Source organism: Ascaphus truei, chromosome 4 (assembly GCF_040206685.1).
Source record: "Ascaphus truei isolate aAscTru1 chromosome 4, aAscTru1.hap1, whole genome shotgun sequence".
Taxonomy (NCBI): Eukaryota; Metazoa; Chordata; class Amphibia; order Anura; family Ascaphidae; genus Ascaphus; species Ascaphus truei.
Genome location: NC_134486.1, coordinates 86958344 through 86984978, shown reverse-complemented (window position 1 = coordinate 86984978; position 26635 = coordinate 86958344). Strand labels below are relative to the sequence as shown.

The 26635-nt window shown below is 39.4% G+C and overlaps 1 protein-coding gene across 2 annotated transcripts in view; it reads right to left on the bottom strand.

Moving 5' to 3' along the window:
* XPO1 (exportin 1) overlaps positions 1-25911 on the bottom strand; it is a 34584-nt gene extending 8673 nt beyond the window's left edge. The window contains exons 1-12 of one of the 2 annotated variants that reach the window (XM_075596166.1): positions 25072-25911; positions 14277-14408; positions 12792-12893; positions 6941-7013; positions 6096-6157; positions 5968-6012; positions 5344-5525; positions 4895-4943; positions 4345-4464; positions 4047-4175; positions 3294-3452; positions 473-670 (exon numbers count right to left, since the gene is read on the bottom strand). In XM_075596166.1, the coding sequence (XP_075452281.1) occupies positions 473-670; positions 3294-3452; positions 4047-4175; positions 4345-4464; positions 4895-4943; positions 5344-5525; positions 5968-6012; positions 6096-6157; positions 6941-7013; positions 12792-12893; positions 14277-14402 (1245 nt within the window). In that variant the 5' untranslated portion in view covers positions 14403-14408; positions 25072-25911. Of the gene's footprint in view, positions 1-472; positions 671-3293; positions 3453-4046; positions 4176-4344; positions 4465-4894; positions 4944-5343; positions 5526-5967; positions 6158-6940; positions 7014-11384; positions 11449-12791; positions 12894-13254; positions 13309-14276; positions 14411-25071 lie in introns of those variants that run through there. The other variant, XM_075596165.1, reaches the window with a different exon arrangement.
* Between the last annotated feature and the right edge of the window lie 724 nt (positions 25912-26635).

Sequence of the window (26635 nt, the reverse complement as noted above, 5' to 3'; positions counted from 1 at the left end):
TTGTATGTGCTCATTATCATTGCTAGTTCATAATTTCTGTACTGCATTTGCAATTGTAAACGGAAAAAATAAATAAAAAACCCACAAGTTAAAATGTTTGATCTTTTAGTATACTTAACAATTTAAACAGATGCTCATCCCTTTCAGGACAAATACTTTAAAGTAATTGCATTGATGGGTGCCAGTAACAATGCAAGCAAACAAAAGCAATGTGAAGAAACCCTACGTGGCAGCAAACAAGTTGTATAATGTATTTCACGACACCTTATTTCATTCTCAACATGGTTTGCAGGGGTTTTTTTTTAAACCAACATCTTTATTTACAGTTCCTAACTGGGTCAGAAATTTCTGTTATGGTTGTTAGCAGAGAAAAACCATGATTAACATAAATAATATTTGAACAAATTATAGCTCAAGTAGTGTGCCATGTAGGAACACAAAAATAGGAAACAACGGCTCAAAAAAACATTACCTTTGATAAAACTGGCAAGTAAAGCTGCCTTCTGGGAGGAACATCAAAATGCTGACTACCAGAAAGTAACGGAGAAGCAGAGGTTGAAAACGGGCTCTCTCTATAAAGCTCTGCTGCCAAATGGTTCCAATATTCGAGGCATATCTTGAAGATTTCTGTTTCTTCCACTTCAGATACCAGCAACATATAGTGAAGAGCCTATAAGAAGTTGTCAAGCAAGAATATATTTAGCCATACTAAAAGTGCAAGTCTAGGATTTCTTTACCATAGTGTGCAACTGTGTTTCCACCTGTTTAATGTCTTTCCTGCTTTTTGGGTTTGGGATTTTCCCCCACCCCCCCTAAAAAAAAAATTTAAGTTTCAAAATCAAAGTTAACATGGCTGATATTAGTGGGCTTTAAAGAGCCTTCCCTGTTCAAAAAAGCGATGTTCCAAAATGAAAGCAAAATAATGTGGGTGTCACAGTAACAGAGGGGGAGGATCTAGAAGTGGTATCAGTTATTGCCAATTGCCATTTGTACACCATAACTCGCACCACAATGTTTTCATTTGAAAAAACAAACAAAAAAACACTACGTATAAAATACAATTTTTAAAATACTATAATTCATAAATCTTGAATAGCATATATTTTGGAAAGCTGTTGGTCTGTTTGCTATGCATTTGGACACCTCTAAAGATATCGTAACCACATTTTGCATGATGGTTCTTAAGGTTTTTGTTTTTTGTTTGCATACAATTGGACACCAATTTTAAAACAGTTGGAAGATCGAACCTGTCAAAACTGCACTCATTTTGACCAAATTCACCAGGATTGTAAGTAGCTGGTGTAAATATAGAAAATCCATGTTTTGCACATGGTGAACTTTCATGTTGGATGCTCCTGTGTAGGAACTAAAAAAAAGTGTATGTTTTTGCGCCTGATGGAAAAACTAAAAATATAGTTTGTCCAGTAGCATAAAAATAAATACATCTCCCCCCCCCCCATTAACAACATTTTTTAATTATCCATTTATAAATCTGTTTTTTTTGTTTCTTAGAATTCCTGAGCAACGCCGGTACTTTCAGCTCGTATATTCTAAAAAGTAAATAGTTTCTTGTGTGATGGTAAACATGCAAACACTGCTTGAAGTTTGCTTTGGCACACGACCAACACAAGGATAAAAATGATATGGCACAAAAAAATGAAGGACCTGGAAATCAAGCAAAATCTGCAAGATTCCTAGTCAAAACAGGTGAATAAGGCATTTTTTTTTTAAAATACTATACACCAAATATTTTAGGATAAACAACTGACACAATGGGATCAAACATGGTCACTAGAGCAGTGGTTTCCAATTGTTTTTGGTTAAGGAACCCTATAATTACAGAAATTCTGCGGAAGCCCAACCATCTCTAATAGTGTGTCTGAGATCGGATGCATTGTAAGGAACCCCAACCCTCTCTAATAGTGCGTCTGTGATCAGGTACATTGTAAGGAAAAGAAGAAAAAAAGAACTCTGACGCATGAACCCAATGATCCCTATCAAATAGTGTGCTTATGTGGCGAGGTATAGATTAATATAATATATAGCTTAATCAAGGTTTGGGTCTAAACATTTTGTTCGTGCATTTATATTTTATATTGTATTTTTAATAAATGTATATTTTGTACTATATGTATATGTCTTGAATACTTTATCCTTAGGCACCTCGGCACAGTAAGTTCTGTCATTAATATAGATCCCTTAGTTTATACGCCAGGTTTTTTCCAATCTATACTTCGGCACAGTACGCTCTGTATTTGTTGGAGATCATTCGATTCATGTGCCAGTTTCTCGTTTTCCTATCTGTACACAATGGAATCGAGATTCTCTACACACCGGTGCAGAACATCAATTTTCTTAAAGGACCCATCAATCCCTATGCTATGAGGTAACCTTAAAACACATTAAATTATAATAACTACAAAAAAAAAAAAAAAAACGCTATAGCGTTCCTTATTTTTTCAGCATTGTAAGGAACCCCAACCATCTCTAATAGTGTGAGATCAGGTGCATTGTAAGGAACCCCAAACCTCTGTAATAGCGCGTCTGAGATCGGATGCATTGTGAGAAACCCCAACTCTCTCTAATTATGTGTCTGAGATTGGATGCATTGTAAATTTCTGTATTCGGTACAATTTTCAAATGACCTAAAAATTGTACGGAACCCTTTAGGGATGCCAGTAGTCCTAGGAACCCTGGTTTAAAAAAACACTACTCTAGAGCAGGGCTGTGCAAACGGGTGGGGGGGTTCTAACATTTAAATAAAATGCCGGGCAGAAGGCGAGGCCTCTATGCCTCTTACCTGCTCTCCGGCCGATGCCGGAGAGAAGGTAAGAGGGGAGGGGGAGGCCCCAAGTGTGCACAACCATGCTCTAGAGCAGGGGTGCACAAACTTTTGCTCCTGCACCACCCTGCCTCGTCCCCCCAATGCTCACACCCCATCCCCCTGGCTGAGTGTGGCGTCAAAAGCCGCATTGATATGGAGACGCTTCTAGACACCAGCTAAAGCAAGGTAAGGTAAGTTGAGGTTGCAGAGGCCTCACGCGATTTCCTGGCATTTCATTTTACTGCCTTGGGGAAGAGCGTGGGGCCTCTGCAACCGCCCGCATCCCCCAAGGAAAGTCTCACGCTCCCCAGTTTGCACCCCTCTGCTCTAGAGTATAGCCAGCAAATCCTTTGCCATGTTAAACCCAGATTTTCATTAGTGGGAAAAAAATATTTTTCTACCACTTCTGCAGGGATTTAAAGGAGATTGCCAAATTAACAGTTTGCAGATCAAGACCTTTACCACTGACCTCCATTAGAGTTTCTCTTAAATTGAGTCTTTTTTCTATAAGTTGTCCATGTTCTTTAAGAAATGTACAGAGAAACAAACTGAGATTTTGAATGAAGTTCTGCTCATCATCCTTTCCATTAGAATAGGCAAGACGAATATTTGTGTTCAAAGGAAGCATCTTAAAAAAAAAAAAAAGTTTAATATTTAACGTATCGCTATATGTACAATGACATTTCCCAATAAATTATCTACTGTGCAATCACCACGTTATACAAAATCCATTTACACACATTAGGAACAGTACCTTATCCCTCCACCCCCACAATAGACTTGTGCAAGCAGATTAAGGTCAATTTTACTATACTACAGAAACAGTAGCAATTTACTAGAACAATCATATTACATTTAGTTGGAGCAGTAAAATCTGCATCATTGGCCATTTAAATTAGATGCACAATCTTTAAGATACTCAACGGTTGATTTCCTATTGTGCAGTGTATTCACTTTACATAGCACTAACAGCATTTCCAGTCTGTGCTAAATGGCTCATACATAGTCAGTAAAATTGAGTAGTTATTACACTTGCAACTCAGAGATGGAACCAAGTCACTGAGCAAATATTTGAACATATGGTCCCAGATTATCAATCAAGGAAGTCTTGATCACACAGATAGCAACCAAAGCCAGATATACAGATAAAGTAGTCGGAAGCACCACTCTGTAAAAAAAAAAAACTAATTCCACACTATGGTTTGTTATTGAAAAGTATTACCTGTTTAAGCTGCATCATCGTCAGTGTGAAAAGGGTTACAAACTGCTCCTCATACTGGCTCACGCTGACACCAGCTATCTCAGTGAGGCACTTTAAAGAGACATTTCGGAACATCGGAACATTCAAAAACTGAAAGTAGAGAGGACATTTCACTCTAGGAGTTAAATTACATTACGGCAGTGTGCCGTTGAACACAGTACAAATAGAAACAGGGGGGAGAATTTGGGTCCCTAAATGGGAGGAAAAAAAATAGATTTGTTTTAAATCCTGAAATTCATTACGTAGATTATAATCGTACCTTATATATTAAGGTGCTGATCAGTTTGGTCTCAAAGATGTATCCCAGTGGTATCCAGTTAAGAAATCGAAGCAGTGTTTCCAAAGTTGCATGGACAAGAGGAGCATTTTGTGAATTTTCCTATTAAAAAAAATAAATCTTTAATTTAAAAAAAAAAACACTCCCATTTGTATTTGTTTCGTTTGTTGTAAGTGTTTAACAATATGCACATCCTTATATCTATAACTTGGGAAGAGTTTTATTTAGCTGGCAAGTTTAGGAATCAAATTCTCCAAGACCAATATAGTTACTAGAGCAATCACTGGTAACACTGTAGGAGCAGCACACAATATGTAGGGGGAATATTTCCATTATCCTTCTGGATTAGAAAGATGTATCACCTATAGCTCCTACAGATACCCCTAACTGTTGAAAAGTGATGTCAGAATAAAACCTGGTGTGGTTTTGAGAAGCAATGGTGCTTTATGGAATGGACAAGCAAATGCAGTTACTGGAACATTGCAAAACTGCATTTGAACAATACTATAACTAAGTACGCATGTAGACTTACCATTACAAACTGACACAGCTGAAATATCTGGGAGAATTCATTGCACATACTGTACACAAAAAAATAAATAAAAGGGGGGAAAAGGATATTAATTGAATGTCAAAGCAGCAAGAAACAAGAATTTTAGGAACACAGGGGCCCAAATCAAGTAAATCCAGTCAGTACTATGAGAGGAGGGGGAAAAACAGAACATATTGACTATTTAAGTCAAATGCAATATCTACGTTGCTTCACTGAAGCCCAGTTTGTATAACATAGAAAACTAGTTTTAAAGGTGCAGTTTAAGTTGGCATTATCTGTTGGACTTGAAACAGTACTAAACACGATAACCTCTTGCACATTTAACAGTCAAAAACTAAAAAAAAAAATGCAATTTATTACAGTTCTTCCTAACAGAAAAGGAGTCAGAGGAGATTACAGATTATGGTGAGCACACACAAATAATGTACCTGTCTTTCAAATGTTTCGCTTTCACTTGTGTTATTTGTCCACTGGAAAAATCAAATACTTCTTCGCTTAAAAGTTTGAGAATGACCATGTTGTTCTGACAAAGGCTCTCACTGGTTCTGCTTGCTCCCACAATGTCACTGATAAACGTTGGCCAATGTTTTGGCCATTCCTGTTTCAGTATCTAAAAATTAAAAACAGTCAATTCGCAAAAGCAAAAACATAATAGCAACATTTGATTATGTACATATATATCCATCAAGAATTAATAATATCAATACCTGTCCAACATATATTTGTAAACATGGTCTATTTTTCACTTTAGCTTGGAAGCTTCATGTTTGTTTTACTTTTATTTTGCCCCAGAATGGACAAACTAGGTGGGACAAGTGTATGGGCCATCAAATACCATGTTTCTATGCACCAATAATATGAATATTACAGTTTCAAGAGACACCATCACATTTGTTTGTATCTATGGTTCCGGTGCTGGGACAGGATTCCATAAGACTAATCATGAAAAAAAGCACAAATTAACTTCTCACGATTTCAGTTTATCTGTACGTTATCTTTATGCTAAAATGTATGACGAAATATTTTAGAAACCGAATTGAAAATCGACATACCTGAACAAGAATCATGTTCAATTTCCCAATATACACTTTCTCTTTCTAGAAGGAAAAATAAAAATTATTTGTATTCTTTTATAGTCAGACGTCGATCCCTAATTCGAGAAGCAGAATAGTTTACTTGCCTCCACACATGTTGCATCTGAAGAGGTCTTAATGATTAATCCAACAACATACTTTTTTATACCTAAAAAAAGAGACATTAAAAATACTATTTTATAACAAATGCCTTAACAAAAGATGTATGGTACACTCTGAACTACATATCAAGTACTTTTTCATCAGTGTCACAGGAGCTCTAAAATGTTATGCTCAGATCAATTTAGTAACTCCTTAGTTTATATTCCATATTTACATTGGGAAACATTGAAAAGGAAACTAAGCCATCACCACGTGGTCTGAACACTTGGGACACTTTCAATTCTATTTTCTGTAGCTCCTTAGTATTATTTCTACATAAAATTGTAATTAGTCAAAAGAAACAGAATAAGTGTTAAGAAAAACGTGATTGTGATGTGCAAATCGCAAAAACCATGTTACACACTTAAAATGTAGTTATGTATGCATATTTCTATTTTGAAAATAGCACATGGTCACCACAACAATTGATTATAAAATAATTGCCCAAATGAGTAATTATTATTAACCAGTCATCCTTTGCATCAGGGAATATAACATTACTGCCTATCAAACATTCACTGCATGGTATGAGGAAATATTTTACTCGAGAAAATATATACTGTATATATACACATACACATTTTTTTTTTTTACAGTCACTGGACATGCATTTAAAACCTTAGTCTAGAACTATTCAAGTTTGTTATAACACATTTTGACAGCTGGAACTGAAGAGGATCTGTGAATGGAGCAATGACCTTTCAACAATAAGAAATAAAGACAATTAGTGCATGGTGTTTTAATGTAGCCAAGTTTCTGGATTATATCTACATTAAAAATTGACGTGTACCTTCACATTGGTTCCTAGGAAGAATTTTCCATCTCGTTTTTATCACAGTTTCCAATATTTGCAGTCCATAATACTGAAATTGGAGAACAGAAGTACGTGAGCATGTCATTATCACTTACAGTATGGCTAAGGATTTTACAAAACTCTCAAGGAGCCACATTCAATCAACTCATTCACACATTACATCCAAGACATTTTTAAAACTAAAAACATGTAAATTCATCTATAATCCCATTAGTTTTTCATGCACAATTCTTCCTTTTAAAATCTTATTATGCTAGCATCCTGCTGTTTGATCATGCTCACACCAGGAAGAGGAATCATAAAAAAAATTAATAAAAGCTCTTTGGTAGCCAAATGGGCTTCCAAGAGAAGAAAGAGCAGTCGCATGTACAACATAAGTGCTTGGATATTCCAAAATATCAAAAGAGATCCTAAAAATGTGCAGCTTTGGTGTATTACAGTTTCCTATTCTGTTTTCTCTTTTTTTTAATTTTTTATTAAAGCTTATAGCATAATAACAATTACTGCCACTGGCAGCTTTCTTCACTGGTGTGACTAAGTGCAGCAAGAAAACTACATTTCCATCCCCATACCTCCCCACAGCATATTTAGGTTTTTATGTTTAACACCAACTTTGAGATGAACTTTTATGGCTCAGTCAAAACAAAAAAGTGAAATTGCAGTGGCTCAATGCAACATTTACCTTTCAGGTATTTTCATTTTAATGTTTACACTTTGTAAATAAAATGGCAGACTAAGTTAAATATATATTTTTTAAATTAGAAAATAGCTTGTTTCCTACAAAAAGGTCCAGTTCCTCAAACAAACAAATGAACTAAAAAATGGCAGTGATATGTAAGGTCAAAAGAAGATTGGCAGATTTTTTCCATTTAAATCAGACATGTAAATAAAGTTCTTAGACCTTTTTTGAAAGCCAACCCTAGAAAGGTTTGTAAACGTTACACCGGGAAGTTTAGGGTGAGCATGATTCACATGATCTCACATTGTTTTGCTGGTCCTTTGTTAATCATTTTCCCTACCAATGACAGCATGCTCAAATTTAGGTATACTTCCTCCCTTGTCAATTTAAATTCCTTTCATAGACTTTACTATAGCATTGGAAACAAATTGCCAAGAATACTTATACCGGTCTGATTTAAAGGCAGTTACATAGGATCTAACCTATTAAACATATTAGTACCATTAGTTCAATTTGTTACATAGGACTGATGTTGGGAAAAACAAAAAACACAAAAAGGATGTTAAGAAGCCAGCAAGCACTACCACAACAAAAACACTGCAGTACCGAACTCTGTGTTTAGCTCAACAAGACCATTATCAGCACAAGAATACTAACAAAATCACCCATGCATATTAAACCAGCAATATATGCATCATGTAAACAATATATTTACAACTTATTTAACAAGTTTAATTCTGCAAGGACCAGTAGTATTATACATTGCAAAGCATGTTCATAGCAATAAGCAATAGCAAACACAAAATGTACCACAATAAATGCACAATGTGCAGAGCTGCAATGTGGTGCAAACCAAAGCAATGCAAGTCTGGTTCTGTATCACTAACATCTGAAACGAAACCAGAGAGCTAGTATGGTGTGAGGTGCACATATCTGCCAGCTGCTGAATTCACTGTATGAAAGCTTGAAAACAAAAATTCTAAAATAAGCACGAGAAGAGTTGTGAAAAACTGTGCTAAAGCCAATTGATCGGAAGCATACTACTACTACTACAAAAAAAAGTACTTAATTCCATTTTAAAATACTAGTCCACAACAATATACAAAAATTCCTCCTATATTCTCCTCTGAAAAACATTGAGCAATTTAATTATAATCACTGAAAATCTGATCGTTCTTGCAGATGATTTATAGAAAGCTGGTTAAGGGTGTTGCATAGACCAGATCTAAAATGTTCAAAGGTCTTTGTAATAGACCCCATTTGCTAAATAATCGAGAGCAGAATTTTCTTGCAGACACAAACAGAAGCTTTGACATAATGCTCCCTTACACATACAACATACCAGTAATACCAATACCTGAAAGGTAAACTTTTCAGACTTGAAATATTTCAATCTGTATAGTTTGACTTTGAATAAAAGTTCATCCTACAAAGGTTAGTCATTATACAACAAAGTCGATCAATATAACTTCAACCAAAGGGATCATGTTAGCCTTTTACTCTTAAATAGCAATGTGCAAAATGGATTATGTATTTGCTGTTGAATATAAGCAGTAATGTTTATATATCCCCTCACTTTATATTCAAAATGTGGCTTATACATACAAAATACTTTATTAAATAGTAACGTTTAAACTTCTCAATGTTTTGTTCCAGGCCAAAATAGTAGGGCTCTGAATCAGAAACATAAGTTAAATATACATTTCCATCAAGTATTCATTGACTAGCACAAACCTGGGAGTACATCTTTGATACACTTCAACCAAGTGTGCAATTAAGTTTCAGGTATACAGAACTAATACAATTTATTACATATTAAATAAATGTGACTTGTCTTGAAAGAGGTAGTCCCTCCTAGGACAAAAGTGAATTAATAGTAGCATCTTTAGTAGGTTATTATTTAAGCATATGTCCGATTTTTCCAACCTATATATTTTTTTATGGTAAAGAAAAGTTTTGGGAGGCAAGGGGGAATTGTATAATCCTTATCCAATGTTTTATTGGTGATAAGACAGATTGTCAGCCTTCAAAAAGTATTGCTTTGTCTATTGTTTGCATTGTAATTATGAAGCTATTATTAGTAAAAACAGATGAGCATAAGTAGCTGGTATGATTTAATTTAGTGGACCTAGAATAGAGGGAGACAGTTTCTTTACACTGCAAATAAGCAAAACTTTTTTAAATAGTTCTAGGAAAGCCAATAACTTTTTTTTTATATCGTTATCTAGAGCTAACCCATTCAATTGTAAATTGAGGGAACAGCGATCAAGTGGGGTTGTTGCTTACTATACAACCCTAAATAGGCAGCCTGGATGTGTTTATCTACACTGTTGGACATACACAAAACCCAGTCCCACCGTATTACGCACTTATATATTCAATTGTGCCAACTGGAGTGCTAGTGGGAAAGGGATCTCAAATATACAACAATAAACAAAGAAGCCTCAATGTACACGATTTTCTTCCTCATAAGTATGGGTCATTTAGTTCATTTCCTCCCCCCCCCAAAAAAAACATGTTAAGTCAATTTTAAACCGGGTCCTTTGTATTTTCTCCACAGAGAAAACAATGATAATCAATAGCATGGGTTACGGGGACATGTATTCGATTGCCTAAGGGGTTACAATTTAAAACCACTATATGTGCTATATGTGAGCTACAGTGCATATAAAACTGGTTAATAAAAAACAGAAGTGCCCTAAGTGCAAATAATCTAAAGAGTGCAAGATATAGATATATATCCCAAGCTTATCGCTGCAGCAAAGGTGCACTGTAGCACATATAATGCTTCTAAATTGTAACCCGTTAGGCACCTCATACGTCACGCATCACATGCTATTGACTATATCATGGTTTGTTTCCTCTTTTCTTCATGCAGATGACAGTATAAAATGAAGTGGAGATACCTGCTGAAGACTACCTTGAAGTGGTTGCAGGCTTGCATTAGGCCGCGCGTATAGTGCCCGCGACGGGCGACGTCACCGCCAGTGAAAGTTATATTTCTCTTTGCGGCAGCGGCGCGGGCTGGCATTTGATTGGTTCAGGGGCTGTCACAAGGCGACAGCCGTTGAAAATTCAAATATTGCCAGCTTCCAAAGTTCGCGACGCTCCGTCGCATTAGCGCTTACTATAAGTGTACGCGGCGGCAATGCATTCGTTTTTGGGCGACGTCGCGGGCACTATACACGCACGGCCTTACAGGTTACATGTTTTGGCCAAAAGATTAAATAACCCAAACATGGGAAGAAAAAAAACAGAAATTAATCAAATAATTTGACACACTGGATGTGCATTGGGGCTTTTGTTTACTGCAATCTACACTGTTGGTTCAGAAATACTCAAGAAGGCCAAGAATATAGACATCTTTGTAATGTCAACTAGTACACAATTTACATATTGTTAGTTCTATTTCTTTGTATTGTCCTGCTACTATTTTATAAAGATCCGGGAACATTTATCAACCATCAAATACATATGGATATACCTATTGATTAAATTAGCACTGGTCATAAGAAATACTGCTTATACTAATTTTTTATGATCAGCTATTTAGGTATGACTATTCCGAAACTGGCAACAGCAAATAATGAATGCTAAGAAAATGATCCCTGTGGCAGAAATTTCTATTTTACCCTCACATTAAATATATGCACGGAAACCACCCATTCCTCCCCACACCCACCCATGAAACAAAAACAATTGATGAACAGAATTCAGTTAAAGGGAATCAAAAGGGTAGACCTTGTGGAGGCCTGCTGTCAAAGCCTAGCTGTGTCAGTTGCACAGGAAGACACCCCTTTTCTTCCTATTACAAGCAATCAACATAATGGAACATTATGATTAATAGCAGGTAGTGTTAACAACTTTATAAATAAAAATTGCATAAAAGCCAAATGTCATAGTGCATAAACTTTAGCACCAAATTTGCAGTTTATGTAAATTGAAGAGTTCTTTACCTGTTGCTTTCTTTCTGTTCCTCTAATCATGTCATTTTTCACAAGACAATTTTGAGTTTTTAAAAATACTGTTGATAAATCAACTTAAACATTAGTAATGTCTGTCAGTATAAAAGCAAAAATGACCAGGCAAGCAAATACTGTTACTAAGGTTAGCACTTTGAGGAAGTTCTGAAACAGTTTCGCCAACAAAGAATAAACCTTAAATACTGAATGGGTATGATAGGATTGGACTATCTATTCTGAAACTGAACACTAAAAAGTCCTTTATTTTATGGTTGTAAAATATACACTAGTATAAAATTAATACACACGTATCAATATGTACCCATTTATACATGTAAAAATCTTTACAGTATGTGTATCTCTAAATCTATATGTAAATATCTGGATTACTTAGAAAGCACAAGTGAAAAAGATCAATTTTATAATTCAGACACGTGATCTAGCATTATATTCCTTTAAAATGTTAGAACAATACACTCTTTACATAATATGCGAGTGAGACACAAAGGGTAATTTTTCTTTTTTGTCTTCTAAAAATAACACTGCAAATAGCATTACTGATGTCTACACCATTAGGTCATAGTGCAAATCCAGAAAATAGAAAATGTGTATTAAGATCATTACGCAGACTCGTGTCTGCAAATATTACTTATTAAAAATACTTTGATATGCAAGCTCTGAAAAACAGGTAAAAAACTTTCACATTTATATGAAAGTAGCAAAACTGGGATAGTTATTTACACATCTTAACAGATGAAGTACAGTGTTCAGTGGCAAATTTATAACAACCATACTCTCCGTGCAACCAACATTTTTATATATATTTTTTTAAATGGCTATTAATTTTGGCTATCCTGTAGATATCATAGTTTAGTAGCAGTCCCCACCAAACAATTTTCTTCTACCTTCATTCTTAAAGTAGAATTCATGAGAAGAAAACCAAAAGCTATATAATTAGGCTACAACTTAATCGACTTTGTTTTCACAAAAAAAAATTCTACGTTTAAATTGTTTGTTCATTTAAAGGAATGAACAAAATTACACAACTTGTAGTTTCAAATAATGAAAAGCTACAGCTGAGTAATTAGACCCCTTCCTCAAAGTTGAATGGAAGGAGAAAGGGGGGTGAGGTTTTGGAAGGGTGGGAGGGGAAAAAAAGTCATTTTAAATTCATATGTATGCTTACTTTGGTGTTCATGTTCTGTGAAAACTCTAGAATGGTGTCAACTCTTGTCCATGCATCAGGATGTTCTTTTAAGTGAGTCAATACTTCCTGAGCCATTCTTTGCTATGGTAACAAAATAAAAATATATGAATTACTATTATACCCCAAACAGTGACAAGTTTTCAAAATGTACTCAACTGCTGCACAGGTAGAAGTCAAGTTGAACATTTTGGGACAGACTGCGCCCCTTAAAAAAAAGAAGTTACTAAACATTGAAATGCATCTGTACACCTCATTTTACTGTAAATGTAATTTGTTGTAGCACATGTGATCTATATTTTGTCCTTGGGTGTCGGCCATCATTCATATGCAAAGCCATTTAAAAACAGTCAAGTGCTTTGGGATTCATTAATAAAGAATATGGCTTCTGCCGCTTTTACAATAGCACACACCTGCCTTTTGCTTGCCATCTGAAAAAACACACCTGGTGCAACACTTTAGCCTTCATGTGTCAACTGGTACAGGAACTGGAAGGTGGCTGGCCAATGATTCCCAAGAAGAAATTAAGGCACTCAATACAATTTTCTATATCTATATAAACACATGCATACATATACACACAGTTTGCCCATTCATTCAACCAACATGAATGATATCTGCAGTCTGTTTAAGTGACTGGAAACAGGCATGTTTTTTTCTAACTTTTTTCCATTGAGGGAGAAAGATTGTATATTTGCTATATTTCTTTAGTAACTTATGATCAGTAGAAAATGTATATTTAGACCAATATCCACCTTTCATATGGTAATATAGGGTCATTTATATAAAGGATTTATGTATGACCACACATTGCATACAGTACGGATCACACGCTCTTATCACCAAAGTGGATCTTTCATTTATAAAATCGAGCTGAGCAAGTTACACCACCTAAAATAATATTTAACACTTGGGGCATTCGTAAGGATAAATATACCCCAATATGGAGGATTTATAGTAAAGCTAGAAAAATTGTTAACGCCATTACCAATGAAATTGCATTTGAAAAGTCACCAACACATAGCTATGAATAAGGTCATTCACTGTGATTGTGTAAGTTGTATTTAGAAAGAGGTGCAGAACTATATACAAGACAGGAGGCCACTCATCGACCATGTTGGATGGCGCAGTAAAGTTCACGACTGCTGCTTCAGAACCTTTTTGGAAGCAGAACTGTTAACAGCTCTGCTTCCCCAAATCGTGCCCCACAATGTCTAGCATAGAGCTACATAAGGCATTGTGGGGTGTAATTTTGGAACACACAAACACAAAAAAATAAATAAAGTTTGCACATTGCAACATCAAATCCAAACATACTTTCTAAATACACTACTCAGTACTCTGATATATACTGAATATAGCAATTCTACATCATATTGTATATTCCAGCAACATGTTGGTGCAACCAATGCAATTGTATGCCTTTCTTCATATGTTATTCTGAAATGTGGTTTATACACACATTACCTGTGCTCCTTCTCCATGGTACAAGCAATTCACCACATTGTCCAAAAGGTTGATGTCCAGTTTCTGGCTGAAATCCAGCAGCTGACGAGCTGCATGGTCTGCTAACATGGTCATAATTGCTGGCATAGATTACTGAAAAATGCAACATAATTCACATTAACAAAAATAAATATGCATACCAAAAGTATCTTACTGAAATATTAGTGTTGGAAGAAGTAGTCTAGAAGCATTTACTCAATGTGAGGTTCACAAATACAATATTTCGTTGCAGTGGAGCATGGAATTTACAATTTAAAAATAAAATAAAAAAAATTCACTCCACAGTACTTTCAAGTCAATCCCTTCTGTCAGTCACTTTTCTCCTGGTTTAATCTTGACCCATCTAATGGCATCACACAAAGCCCAGCATGACCATGTCATGTCACAAAGCCTGGCCCCTCTGTATTGCACTTACCAAGCCCAGCCCTGAAATGATGAAATGAACAGCAGTTTGACATGACATTGTGGGGCCAGACTAAACTGTGATAATGGGAACATTACACCTGTTTGCCAAACACAGCAAAAAGAAGCAATCCAAGAATATGAAGACAAGAATCTCACTTGCCCATAAATTATTTTTCAGTCACCACAATTATGTACAATATTCACTTTTATAAGTTTCAACTTTAATGCAAGCTCTCTCATCCTACCTCTCCCACTCTGTCACCTTCAACAATTCATCCTGTCTGCCCATAAGGCTAAGTCCCCGCTGGCGCTGAGCGCGCTCATGCTTGGAGAGCGCTCCAAGCATGAGCGCCGGGTGTCCTATTGTACACAGGAGCAGGGGAGGGGAATTGCGGGGCAGCTGAGCACGCGGCAAGTATAGATTTTTTGTTTTGCCAAGTGCCGATTGCGGCTGAAAGTGTGTGCACGGGCACCGCGTGGGTGGGGACTTACATATATCTATATATGCAAGTCTCCTCCGCAAGCGCCGCCCGCTCAGCGCTAGCGGGGACTTAGCCTAAGCCTCTAAGTGGGCGTGCCCCAAGGCTCCATCTTTAGTCTTCTCTTTTCCCTGTACACCAGGATGCGCGGCAGTTACAGAGGTCCCACGCTCTTCCCCAACACATTTAAATTAAATGCTAGGGGATCACAAGGCCTCTGCAACTTCCCATGGGTGACACAGCATCAGTGACATGTGATCCCGCAGCACCATTTGACGCCGAGACAGGGTAAGGTGGGGGCGCAAGCAGACAGGTGGCACAGGGGGAAAGTTTGCGCACCCCTGCTCTACATTCATGACAGGTAATTTTTTAATATTTAAAATTACAAAGAAAAAGTAATTACTGGTGTTGTGGAATAAGGTCTCCAGTGAGAAAACAAGTTTCCGATTTTATGTTGAGCTCTACTTTCATTGAAAGAGGGAAAAAGAAAGTTATCGATGGGCGAAGATTCGGCTCAGGGGTTCACTAAATGGCTGTCAGTGCGGCAGGAGAGGACCAAAGACAAAGTTCTGTGGGGAAGATTATGTGACCAGGCAGTCACTAGATAGAATTGTTGCATTGCTAGAGGGCAGGGCTCAAAAAGGGGTGTGCCAGACAGTGGCGTAGCTAGAAATGCACGAGCCCCATGGCAAAAAAAATAATTAATATTAATACCTACTGCAATTTTTCTCTCCCCTATCCTCTCATCTCTCCCCCTCCTACCAATACATAATAAAAACATACACCCCGCTCCCCAATACATAATAAATAAAATACACCAACCTACCCAATAAATAATAAATACCCCGAATTAGCTTAGTCTCAGGATGGGACCCGTAGTGGCTGGCGCACAAAGCAGTTGCCGCTTGGCCCAGCTCTGCCCTGCTGCAGGCTTCTCTGCCCTCACACTGTGCCACACGGAGCTTCAGACGTCAGTGCGTCAGAGTGTGAGGGAGAGAAACCTGCAGCAAGGGAGAGCTGGGCCTTGTTTGTCCCCCCGTCGGCCGCAGCATACAAGTGGGAGAGCAGGCCCCCGGGCTTTAGCTACGCCACTGGTGCCACAGCATGTTTCAGAAGAGGAAGGGGATGTGACTTTATTAATGGTTGCTATAGAAACAAAAAATACTTGTTATATGATAAAAAATAACAAAAACTGCTTACGTTTTTAATGTTTCTTTTAATGCTACAAGTATTTTTTCATAGTACAGAATTGATTAATAAAAATAATAATAATAAAAAAAAACACATGTAGGTTATTGCTTTGTCAAACAAACAATTCCAACAATGCTAATAGCAACGGCCTGGCTGCTTACAAAAAATAATTACAAGTTGAATTCCCTGGGGGCCACTGAATGTGGAGGTCTTTGTAAATCATGTGTTTTCTTTACCCTTATCACAGGTGATAAGGTAGGTGAAGAAGATGGACCTTAGCTGTAAAAGAAACATCCGACTAAAAGGGGAGGAGTGGCTCAGTGCATAGACACACTAACTGTAAACAATGACACTGATTTTGAATCATGGGAACCTGGTTCAATTCCCAGTGTCAGCTCCTGGTGGCCTTTTGGCAAGTTACTTTATCTCCCTGTACCAGGGACCAAAAATAGATTGTAAGTTGTGTAAAAAAGTGGCCAAAAAATAAATAAACTCAACCGTATAGCAAACAAACTAAACATTATCCCCTGTGAGCACATTCACGTGTCTCAGACAGGTCTACAACCCTGTTTTTGCTTCTGCAGCTAGAGATTCCAGGAGATTACATGCAAATGAGTATACACGAAACATGTGTCTAGTGAGTTAACTGGCTATGCACTTCTTTAACCAAGCCTGTGCTGAAACGCTGTGTAATGCGGCAGCCATAAGTTTATAGGGAAGTCCATGTTAAAATAGATTTGACGCAAAAAGATGACACTGCATATAATTTCACAAAACCCCAGCAAGCTCTTGCTGGGGTTTTGTTAACCTATTCTCAGCTGTTTCAGCTGTTGGAGGTTAGTGGCTCCTCCTTCCCAGGTTTTAAGCCCGCCCCTCCCCACTTCCCAAGTTAGTAGGTCCTTTCAATCTACTGGATATAGATCCAATGTGGTCCATCTCCCTCCTAATAGAAGTAAATGAGAATTTTAATCCTAATAGAGGTATATTAGTATTTTATCTGGTAGTGTTAGGACTTGCGAACAAGTGTCTGCCTTGTCGTGGCTCGCAAGCTTACAACGCTTTGGCCAAAGGGTTAAATTAAACTAAAGGACCCATTTTCAAGGGAATATACAAGTATTTTTGTCATGTTAGATGTAGCATTGGGCTTCTCTGTCGGTTGTATACTGCATGTAATTTCCCAGAACCCGTAGCTGCAGTTGGAAGCATAGTGTGCTAGGAGATAATGGTGAAAAGCAGGGTTGCAGACCTGTGAGTCATGCCAATGTGCTCAGAAGTTACATTTTTATTCTCTGAATTTGGTACAATATTCAAATGATCTGAAAATTGCAGGGAACCCAAGGGTTCCTAGAAACCCCAGTTTAAAAAATAAAAATAAACACTGCCCCAGGGAAAAAATAAATAAAACCATGACTAGTTAGTTCAACGTTAAAAGTATTTATCAGATTTTGATAAAAAGAATATATGCAATCACCCACATCTCATAGAAATTAGATAAGGTGGGGCTCCTGCTCTCCTCTCTCTGCCATTACTGAATCCTTCCTATTCCTCCCTCTCTTGCTTTTCCCTCCTTTGAGGCTCACACTGTCCAGATCTTCTCACCTCTCCCTGTCCACGTGGCAGTCATCTATCACCCACCTATACCTCTACTCATCCCCCTTCTGCCTTTCTCTCTCACTTTGAATCCTGGCTCTCTTTCTCTCTCCTCAGACTCTCCTGTTCTTCTCCTTGGGGACTTCAATTGCCACATTGATGACCCCTCTCTCCCTTGGGCTTCTCGCTTTCTCTCTCTAGCCTCTTCTTTTGGCCTTCAACAGTGGACTGCAGCCAGCACCCACAGGGATGGCGACTACCTAGACCTGGTTTTCACTAAAAACGTCTCTCTCTAATTTCTCCATTTCCCCCTTTCCTCTCTCTGACCATCACCTCGTTCTCTCTATCTCACTTCTCCCCTTCGGTTCTGCAGAAACCTGCGCTCTATTCACCTATCAGACTTGGATTCCACTTTACGTTCCTCCCTCTCCTCTCTCAGCTCTGCTACAGACCCCGACAACCTGGTCAAGAACTACAACTCTGCCTTATCCTCCTCTCGATCTACATGCGCCGCTTTCTCTCTTCCGTCCTCGCCCTTCTAACCCCAGACCCTGGCTAAATTCCCACACGCGCATGCTGCGTTGCTCCACTCGTTCCACTGAATGCCTCTGGAGGAAATCTCATACTCTCACAGACTTTCTTCACTACAAATTTATGCTATCTGTTTCAACTCTGCCCTCTCGCAAGCTAAACAAGCCTACTTTTCTTCTCTAATCAACAAGCACAAGTCTAACCCACGCCGACTCTTCTCTGTCTTTGATGCTCTACTCAAACCGCCCTCAGCTGCCTCTTCTTCCTCCATCTCCGCCCAGGACTTTGCTGACTATTTTAAAGAAAAGGTAGAATCCATACATCTGAACATTACCTCTGTTTCTTCCTCCCACCATACACCTCTTCCTAACTCTCCTCCTGCCTTCCTTGACTCTTTTTCCACTGTCTCAGAGGAGGATGTGTCACTGTTGATCTCTTCCCCCTATTTCCACCCATCTCCTAAAACCTCTTGGTCCTACTATAATCCCTACCCTCGCACACATTTTTAACTCCTCCCTCTACTCTGGTACCTTCCCATCCTCCTTCAAACATGCAACGGTTATACCATTACTCAAAAACAGCAAGCTTGACCCTACCTGTCTTTCTAACTATCGACCTGTCTCCCTCCTGCCTTTTGCCTCCAAACTCCTTGAACGTCTTGTATTCGCTCGCTTGCTCCATTTTCTCAACACCTATTCTCTCCTAGACCCTCTACAATCTGGCTTCCGCACTGCTCACTCCACGGAAACAGCCCTCATTAAAGTAACGGATGACCTCCATGCTGCCAAAGACAGAGGTCATTACACTCTGCTCATATTACTCGACCTCTCTGCCGCATTTGACACCGTGGATCACCCTCTTCTCCTTCACATTCTCCATACTCTTGGTATTCGAAACAAAGCTCTATCCTGGATCTCCTCTTAGCTCTCCCATCGTACTTTCAATGTCTCTTCTGCTAACACCTCCTCCTCCTCTATTGATCTCTCGTGGGGGTACCCCAGGGCTCTGTCCTGGGACCTCTTCTCTGTACACACTCTCTCTAGGGGACCTAATCTTGGGTTTAAACATCACCTCTATGCCGACACACAAATTTACTTTTCAACAGCCGACCTTACACCTGCTGTACAAACCAAAGTTTCTGAATGTCTCTCTGCTATATCATCCTGGATGGCCCTCCGCCGCCTTAAACTCAACATGGCTAAAACATAGCTCCTCATACTTCCTCCCAAACCTGGCCCTATTCCCTCCTTCCACATTACTGTTGGAAGTACGATCATTCACCCAGTAGCCCAAGCACGCTGCTTAGGGGTCACACTCGACGCATCTCTTACATTCTCCTCTCACATTCAGAACGTTTCTAAAACCTGTCGCTTTTTCCTCCTCAATATCACAAAGATACGCCGTTTCTCTGTTGCTAAAATTCTGACTCAGGCCCTCATTCTCTCCCGTCTTGATTACTGTATCCTCCTGCTGTCCGGCCTTCCTGCCTCTCACCTGTCTCCCCTACAATCTATCCTAAACGCTGCTGCCAGAATCACTCTACTCTTTCCTAAATCTGTCTTCGCTCCTGAAATCCCTCTCCTGGCTTCCGATCAAGTCCTGTATCACACACTCAATTCTCCTCCTCACTTTTAAAGCTTTACACTCTTCTGCTCCTCCTTACATCTCAGCCCTAATTTCTCGTTATGTACCATCCTGACTCTTGCGTTCAAGGATGTCTTCTTTCTACCCCCTTTGTATCTAAAGCCCTCTCCCGCCTTAAACCTCTCACTTACTGCCCCGCACCTTTGGAATGCCTTTCCCCTCAATACCCGACTAGCACCCTATCTATCCACCTTAAGACACACTTGCTTAAAGAAGCATATGAATAGCACTGTGGATTATACTGGACACATGATACATATAGCTTGGCCCCCTGCAGACGCACTTACCAAAATTCCCTCCTACTGTCTCTGTACGTTCTCCCTACCTACTACACTGTAAGCTCCTCAGAGCAGGGACTCCTTTTCATTAATGTTATTTTTATGTCTGATGCACTTATTCCCATGACCTGTTATTTATATTATCTGTTATTTATTTGATTACCACGTGTATTACTACGGTGAAGCGCTATGTACATTAATGGCGCTATATAAAGACATACAATACAGATCACTTTGGTCCTATGAGGGATTGCCACTTTAAGACTGACTACACATTAAATATTATATTTCCAATTATAGTATAAATGTTAACAGTAGCAACCTTTACTTGGACGAGTTATCCAATTGTACGGCATTCTAAAGCCGCAATAACCCCAATATTTTGTTTGTTTGCTCAACTGGGCCTTGGGAGCAGATTCATGCTCTCTAATTCCAAAATACGGCCGAGGTGTCACAACTAGAAAGTCACAAAGTCATCTCCTGATATTGAAATTTTCTATTGGCCATCGGAGTGACCCTGACCATTGTGTCCACCAGGCAAGTATTCCTGACTGGTGGTCAAAACTGCTCGTTGCTCAGGAACTAGGGGATAACTGGAGATTGATGGATGAAAAATCTGATCAGGAGGGACCAACAATTCAAGCACGGTTTTGTGTGTGTATAAATAAAAGGGGGCAAGCTGTATGACTGCCACTTTAAAATTGGCAATCCCTTGCTATCATTTTTTTTTTTTTTTTTAACACAAACCGAACTTGTAGGTCCCCTACGTCTGAATTGTGCTTTTCTTCGCTCCAACCACCACGCACCGAAGCCGGCTCCCAAGATATTTACCTTTTTATGGGCATGCGTTTCTGGTCCCTTTTGGAAGATCAATATGGTCACCATCCAAGCTGCACTCATGGGCCAATAGGAAGCTGCACTGTCAAGAGCATGATATTACGGCTTCCTATTGGATGACCCTGGCTGCAATCTTTCATTTTACTGGCACAAAATAAAGCACACAGTAAGCGAGTTAAAAATGGCTTTGGGTGGACATATGAAATAAAGCCAAGGATTATTAAATAGGTTCTAAGGTTTTACGATAGATAGGAAAATGGGCAGATTATGTGGGCCAAATGGTTCTTAACCCCATCAAATTCTATATAAATAATTTGGGAACAGGGGAGAGGTGTCCCCAGGGCTAGAACTAACACGGATGAAACCATGACCGCGATTAAATCTACCTGAATCAGATATATATCCTCTTCCATTTCACTGCACTATAGATCACGTCCTGGCAAGATCCTCCTAGAAAACGAGCACTCTGCGGGCATGACGTAGCCATTACGTCATTGGGCCCCAGGAGTGCCACACCCCATGACTTAGTGGCTATATATTGGGGAACCCAAAGGGTTAAAAACAACACAACTTTATTAACTTTAACATTTCCACGGTAAGCAAATGCTTGAGGAATTGTTACAATTATCCAATATCCTGTGGTGACAAATCTACAAAGAACAGAGCTTAGTGGTCTGAAAATAATTATGAACCCATCATTGGTCAAAAAAAAATAGAAATAGTGGGTATGCTTGAATTCAGTGTTCACATGTAAATGCAAAGCACACTGCTTTACTGATTTGTATTTTGTAAATCATGTTACTTCCCAAGAAAATCAGTGATAAATTGTTTACAAAAATAAAAATGTTGACCCACAACACTGGGTCCTGAAACCCCGCGAGTTCGCCATATCTGAACAAAAAACAGGAGCCTCTTCTGTTCACTTCATTGATAGCAATTGCCCTCTAAAGAGAAAGCTGAGTTTAATAATCTCCTATTCAAACAAACATGGTTTAAAGATTCAAATTCAAAATAGCAAGAATAAGTTAACATATCAAAAGATTTAAAAATTGGAGAACACCAAGCAAGATCTTTTATACAAAACGTGTGCTTCCTTTTTATGGAAATCAGAAAAAAGTAGGTTTGGATCACACAGGCCCATATAGTTTCATTTCTTTTACAATGCATTACTTATATGCCGGGTATATAAGGCACAGGTTCATCCTTGTGTAACAGGCAGCCGGGTAAATAAGGCCCTTGTTCACGCTAATTTAATGGCTGCTGGATAAATAAGGGGCTTGTTCAGCCTTATTTTGCCAGCAGGAGGATAAATAAGACTTGTTCAACCTAACCCTTGCCTTGATATGGCAACCTAACCAGCACCATGAGCGAGCCCTAATATTCTGGGAGAAAACCATTACCGGCTAAAGAAGGGTGAAGAAGAGGTAAATAGGAGATAAATACATATACACATTAAGAGAATGTAAGATTGCCTGGCTATAATGACAAACAAAGGGAGCTATGTACTGTATAAGCAAATGAGGATCGTTTCACTATAAAACATTCACCACTATCTTATCCCATTCAGGTGACCTAATTACACAAACAGAAAGTGCACAGATGCCACCTAGATTTCACAACTCACTTTACAGCACTACAGGTTGCTACAGCAGGTTAAAATGGGACTACTGTACAGTGTTTTCCTAACTCGGGATCAGTGTGAATTAAAAGGAAACATGTGACAAAGAGAAAGTGATAAACCAATGTAAATTAACACATGGACAGATTGACTTAAAAACGGCAAATAAACAATTCCACAACATGCAATATATGGAGGTTACCACGAGTTGCATTAAACAAAACCAAAGTGTACAGAGTTGCTTTGTTCAGAGTTCGTAACGTTTTAACAACATAAAGCAGAACCCATCAAAAATATCTGGCACCACTGAACAAAAATACATTGCACTAGTAAGAAAAAGAACACGTTATTCATCGGACCCAATGTTTCCTATATTCTATCGTTAACCAACACATTTTTTAAATATGGGTGTATCTTTATTTTGAAGGGCAATACTGCAATGTATTAACTGTTTTATAACTCAGGGAGGGCTACTTTCAGACCCAGTTGCATTCTTTCCTTTGTCAAGTCAAAGACTAACAGCATGCACATTATGTGATTTCTGCCATACGGCTTGTCATGTTTATAGTGTTTGGTCTAATATTACAAAACCACCAAACACATTCAAGCATTAAAAAACAGCAATAAAAAGTTAAATGCCCGAGCAAATATTTTACTTCAGATTCGGTATATTTTGAAGGGGAAGCTGCAACTTTAAGATAAAAAAATTACCATGTTCTTCATATGTATACCCCCATCAATAACAAACAGGTAAAATACAGTAAGGCAAAGTCATAAAAGACTCAAGGGACAAAAAACGCACCCCTCCCCCTACACCTCACGTGGACAGCATTTGGATAACAGATGTAGCCCACTGGAGGCCTACAATCTATACTACACAACAATCCCTCCACTGCTTCATAACACCAATGCTCCTCTAACACACAGTTTTAAAATCAATGGAAAGCGTCACCAGCCTGAACACATTTTGCAGTTTGCCAAAACATAAAGCTTGGCAAAGTAAAAACCGCTGCAATATACACCTAAACAAATCTACAACTATAAATAACGCCCACATTGCACCAACCCACACAGAGCCAAAAAGCATCGGTATTTTGAACCTAGGGCATTATGAAAAGTTGTACAAAACTGGTTGAAAGACCAGTATATATAATATATATACACACATATATATATATATATATTATATATATAAACAAAAATAAAATAAAGTATATATCATAAAAAAAGGTCCCTGGTCATAGCTAGCAATTCCCGAATGGATGTAAAGGGTATCCCTTGCAGGTTAAGGCTGCTAAAGTATTTCCGCCATAAAGTGTGAGTTGAAAGGCGACAACACACTGGTAAAAATAAATATATATGTCTCCTCCTGACAGTTGCATTGAGGCGAGTGTGCCCGGACAGACCGTGTCCCTGCACAGCAGCCTCCCTCCTGCCCCTCCTCCCCGGGAACACGTGATGCTTACGGACCTCTCCACACACAACATATTTCTGGAAATTTCCACTCCGCCAACAGCTCGCCTCCCCTGCACGGACGGGTCACTCCAACCCCGGGCCATGTCCCCGGCCCCGAGGCCACGCTGCAGGAACCCGACTCCCCTGAAGGAGGATTCATTCAAGGAGAGACGCCCGTTCTCTCCCCCCCCCCCCCCCCCACACACACACACACACAACGTGGGCCCCACGCACCCATCCCTCCTGCTCTTTCATTCACTAAAAATCTCACACACGTCCGAGACACTATATAAAAACACAAATCAAATCCATGACCTACAAGTACACAACACAGACAGCAGCCATGTGTGACAAGACACAACATGCAGCACCACCAGACACGTGCATAAGACAGTCCCAGTCACAAGACATTATTCAGATGCCCAAGTAAACACAACAAACTAAGAGGAAACACACTTTGCAGTCACTTAACAATTCAGATGCCCAACAACTAAATAAGAATGCAAAACACAGTTACACAACTCAGTGACTCTCTCCTCCCCACCCCCCACCTAATGTAACAGACATCCTGAACACACACAGGCACACACTAACCAACCCAGATCCTATCCCAAATACAGCACAAGTATACACAGCTTCTAACATTACAAACACCACAGTCCCAGTATATACACAGGTAACACAACCCATGCACAGCATCCCCTCTCCCCCTGACAGGTTTCACTTACCGAGAGCGGGAGTTGCCTCTTCCTCAGCACAAGACAGGGAGGTGGGAGGGGAAGACTGAATTTAACGTTACTCTGTTATAAATCCAACCCACCCTCCCAAAAAAAACCTCTGTGTGCAAAATAAAGACACCTCTTACCAGTGCAGCACCCCGGTATATATGTACATGCGTGAGCTAGGCGGTGACTTCTCACTATGCTACCAAATAAAGGGCGCCCAGCGTGCAGGCCGCGGCGGCAAGGGGTCCGACTGCAACCGAGATCAAAGACGTGTATATATAGATTTATTGTCGCTTTAATTATTATTATTTTTTTCGGGTGGGGTAAATAATCCTCCGTCTTTAAGTGTTTTTTTTTTTTTTTTTTGTTAAATGAATGGGGAGGGAGGTAGGGGGTGGGGGGGAAAGGCCCAAATACAAAATTAAATGAAGATGGGATGTCAGGCTGAAGTCCAAAAGCCTGAGGAGGGCTCCTATCCTCACACCCACTGGGAATAAGAGCAGGGGGAGGAGGGAGGCCCGGAGAGGGTAATACTAGTAGTATGGTGAATGAACGGGTTAATAGTCGCTGCTCCTGTTAGCGGTTCTCCCGTTGGTTTCTCAGTGGCCCTGGCACACTGTATAGGCGGAATCCCCGGCGGCGGCGGGTAAAATCGGTGTGTTTGTGAACCCCCCCGGTGGTAGAGGCGCGGCGGAGCGGGCTGGCGGGCTGAAAGAGGCGCTTCTTCTACTCTAGTGCAACACACTCGTAACCGGCTGAAACCGGTTCAGACTGGGAGATTCCATCTCGGTTTAGTTCTCAAGCCCATGGCGCCGCCGAGCGTTTGGAACCTGCGCCGCCCAGCCTATCGCGGCGTCTCATTGGATGGGGCGTGCTCTCAGGCCAGCTGGGATTGGCGGAGAGGCACGTCTGTAACAATCAGGACGCCCACCCCCTTTCCCTCCTTTTAATTTTTTTTTCTCTTTGCCGCGAGGTGCCTGTAGAAGGGTGGGAGGGAGCGATGACGCACCCGAGGTGCTGAAGCGGTGATTGGTGGACAGGAGGTGTCCGTCAATGGTTTGGTTGCTGTGGAAACAGAATCTTTTCCCCGCCGCTTTGCCCTCAGTGTTCCATGCAGCTGCCTGCTTGAGTCCTTGGCGCTCTGATGCTCTAGTCTCCTCCCTATGTTGGGCTTTCATATAGACAGTGTGGCTGCAGTAGGGTAATAATAATAGTGTCTTGGTGAGGTGAGAAGTGGGAGATGAAAACTGGTGCCTTGTCTAGCAGGAAATGTAACCCTTTCATACTCGAGAGTCCAGCAACTCATTGCTTTTCAAATCAATCACTAGAAAATGCACTGGTAGCAGCTTGATGTCTTCCCATAAATCAACAGTTGCTCACATCAACATTATTATTTTGAAGCATCGAGATACTACTGTAGGTGGAAAGCATAGTTTTCAAAGGGCCCTTTTGTTTATGGTTTCCACATTTACGTTTTTATAATACATGTGGAAGCAAAAATCCAGTATGAAAGTGTGAGCTCATGAGTAATAAATGATTTGTAAATGCTTCGAGCTGAATGGTATCT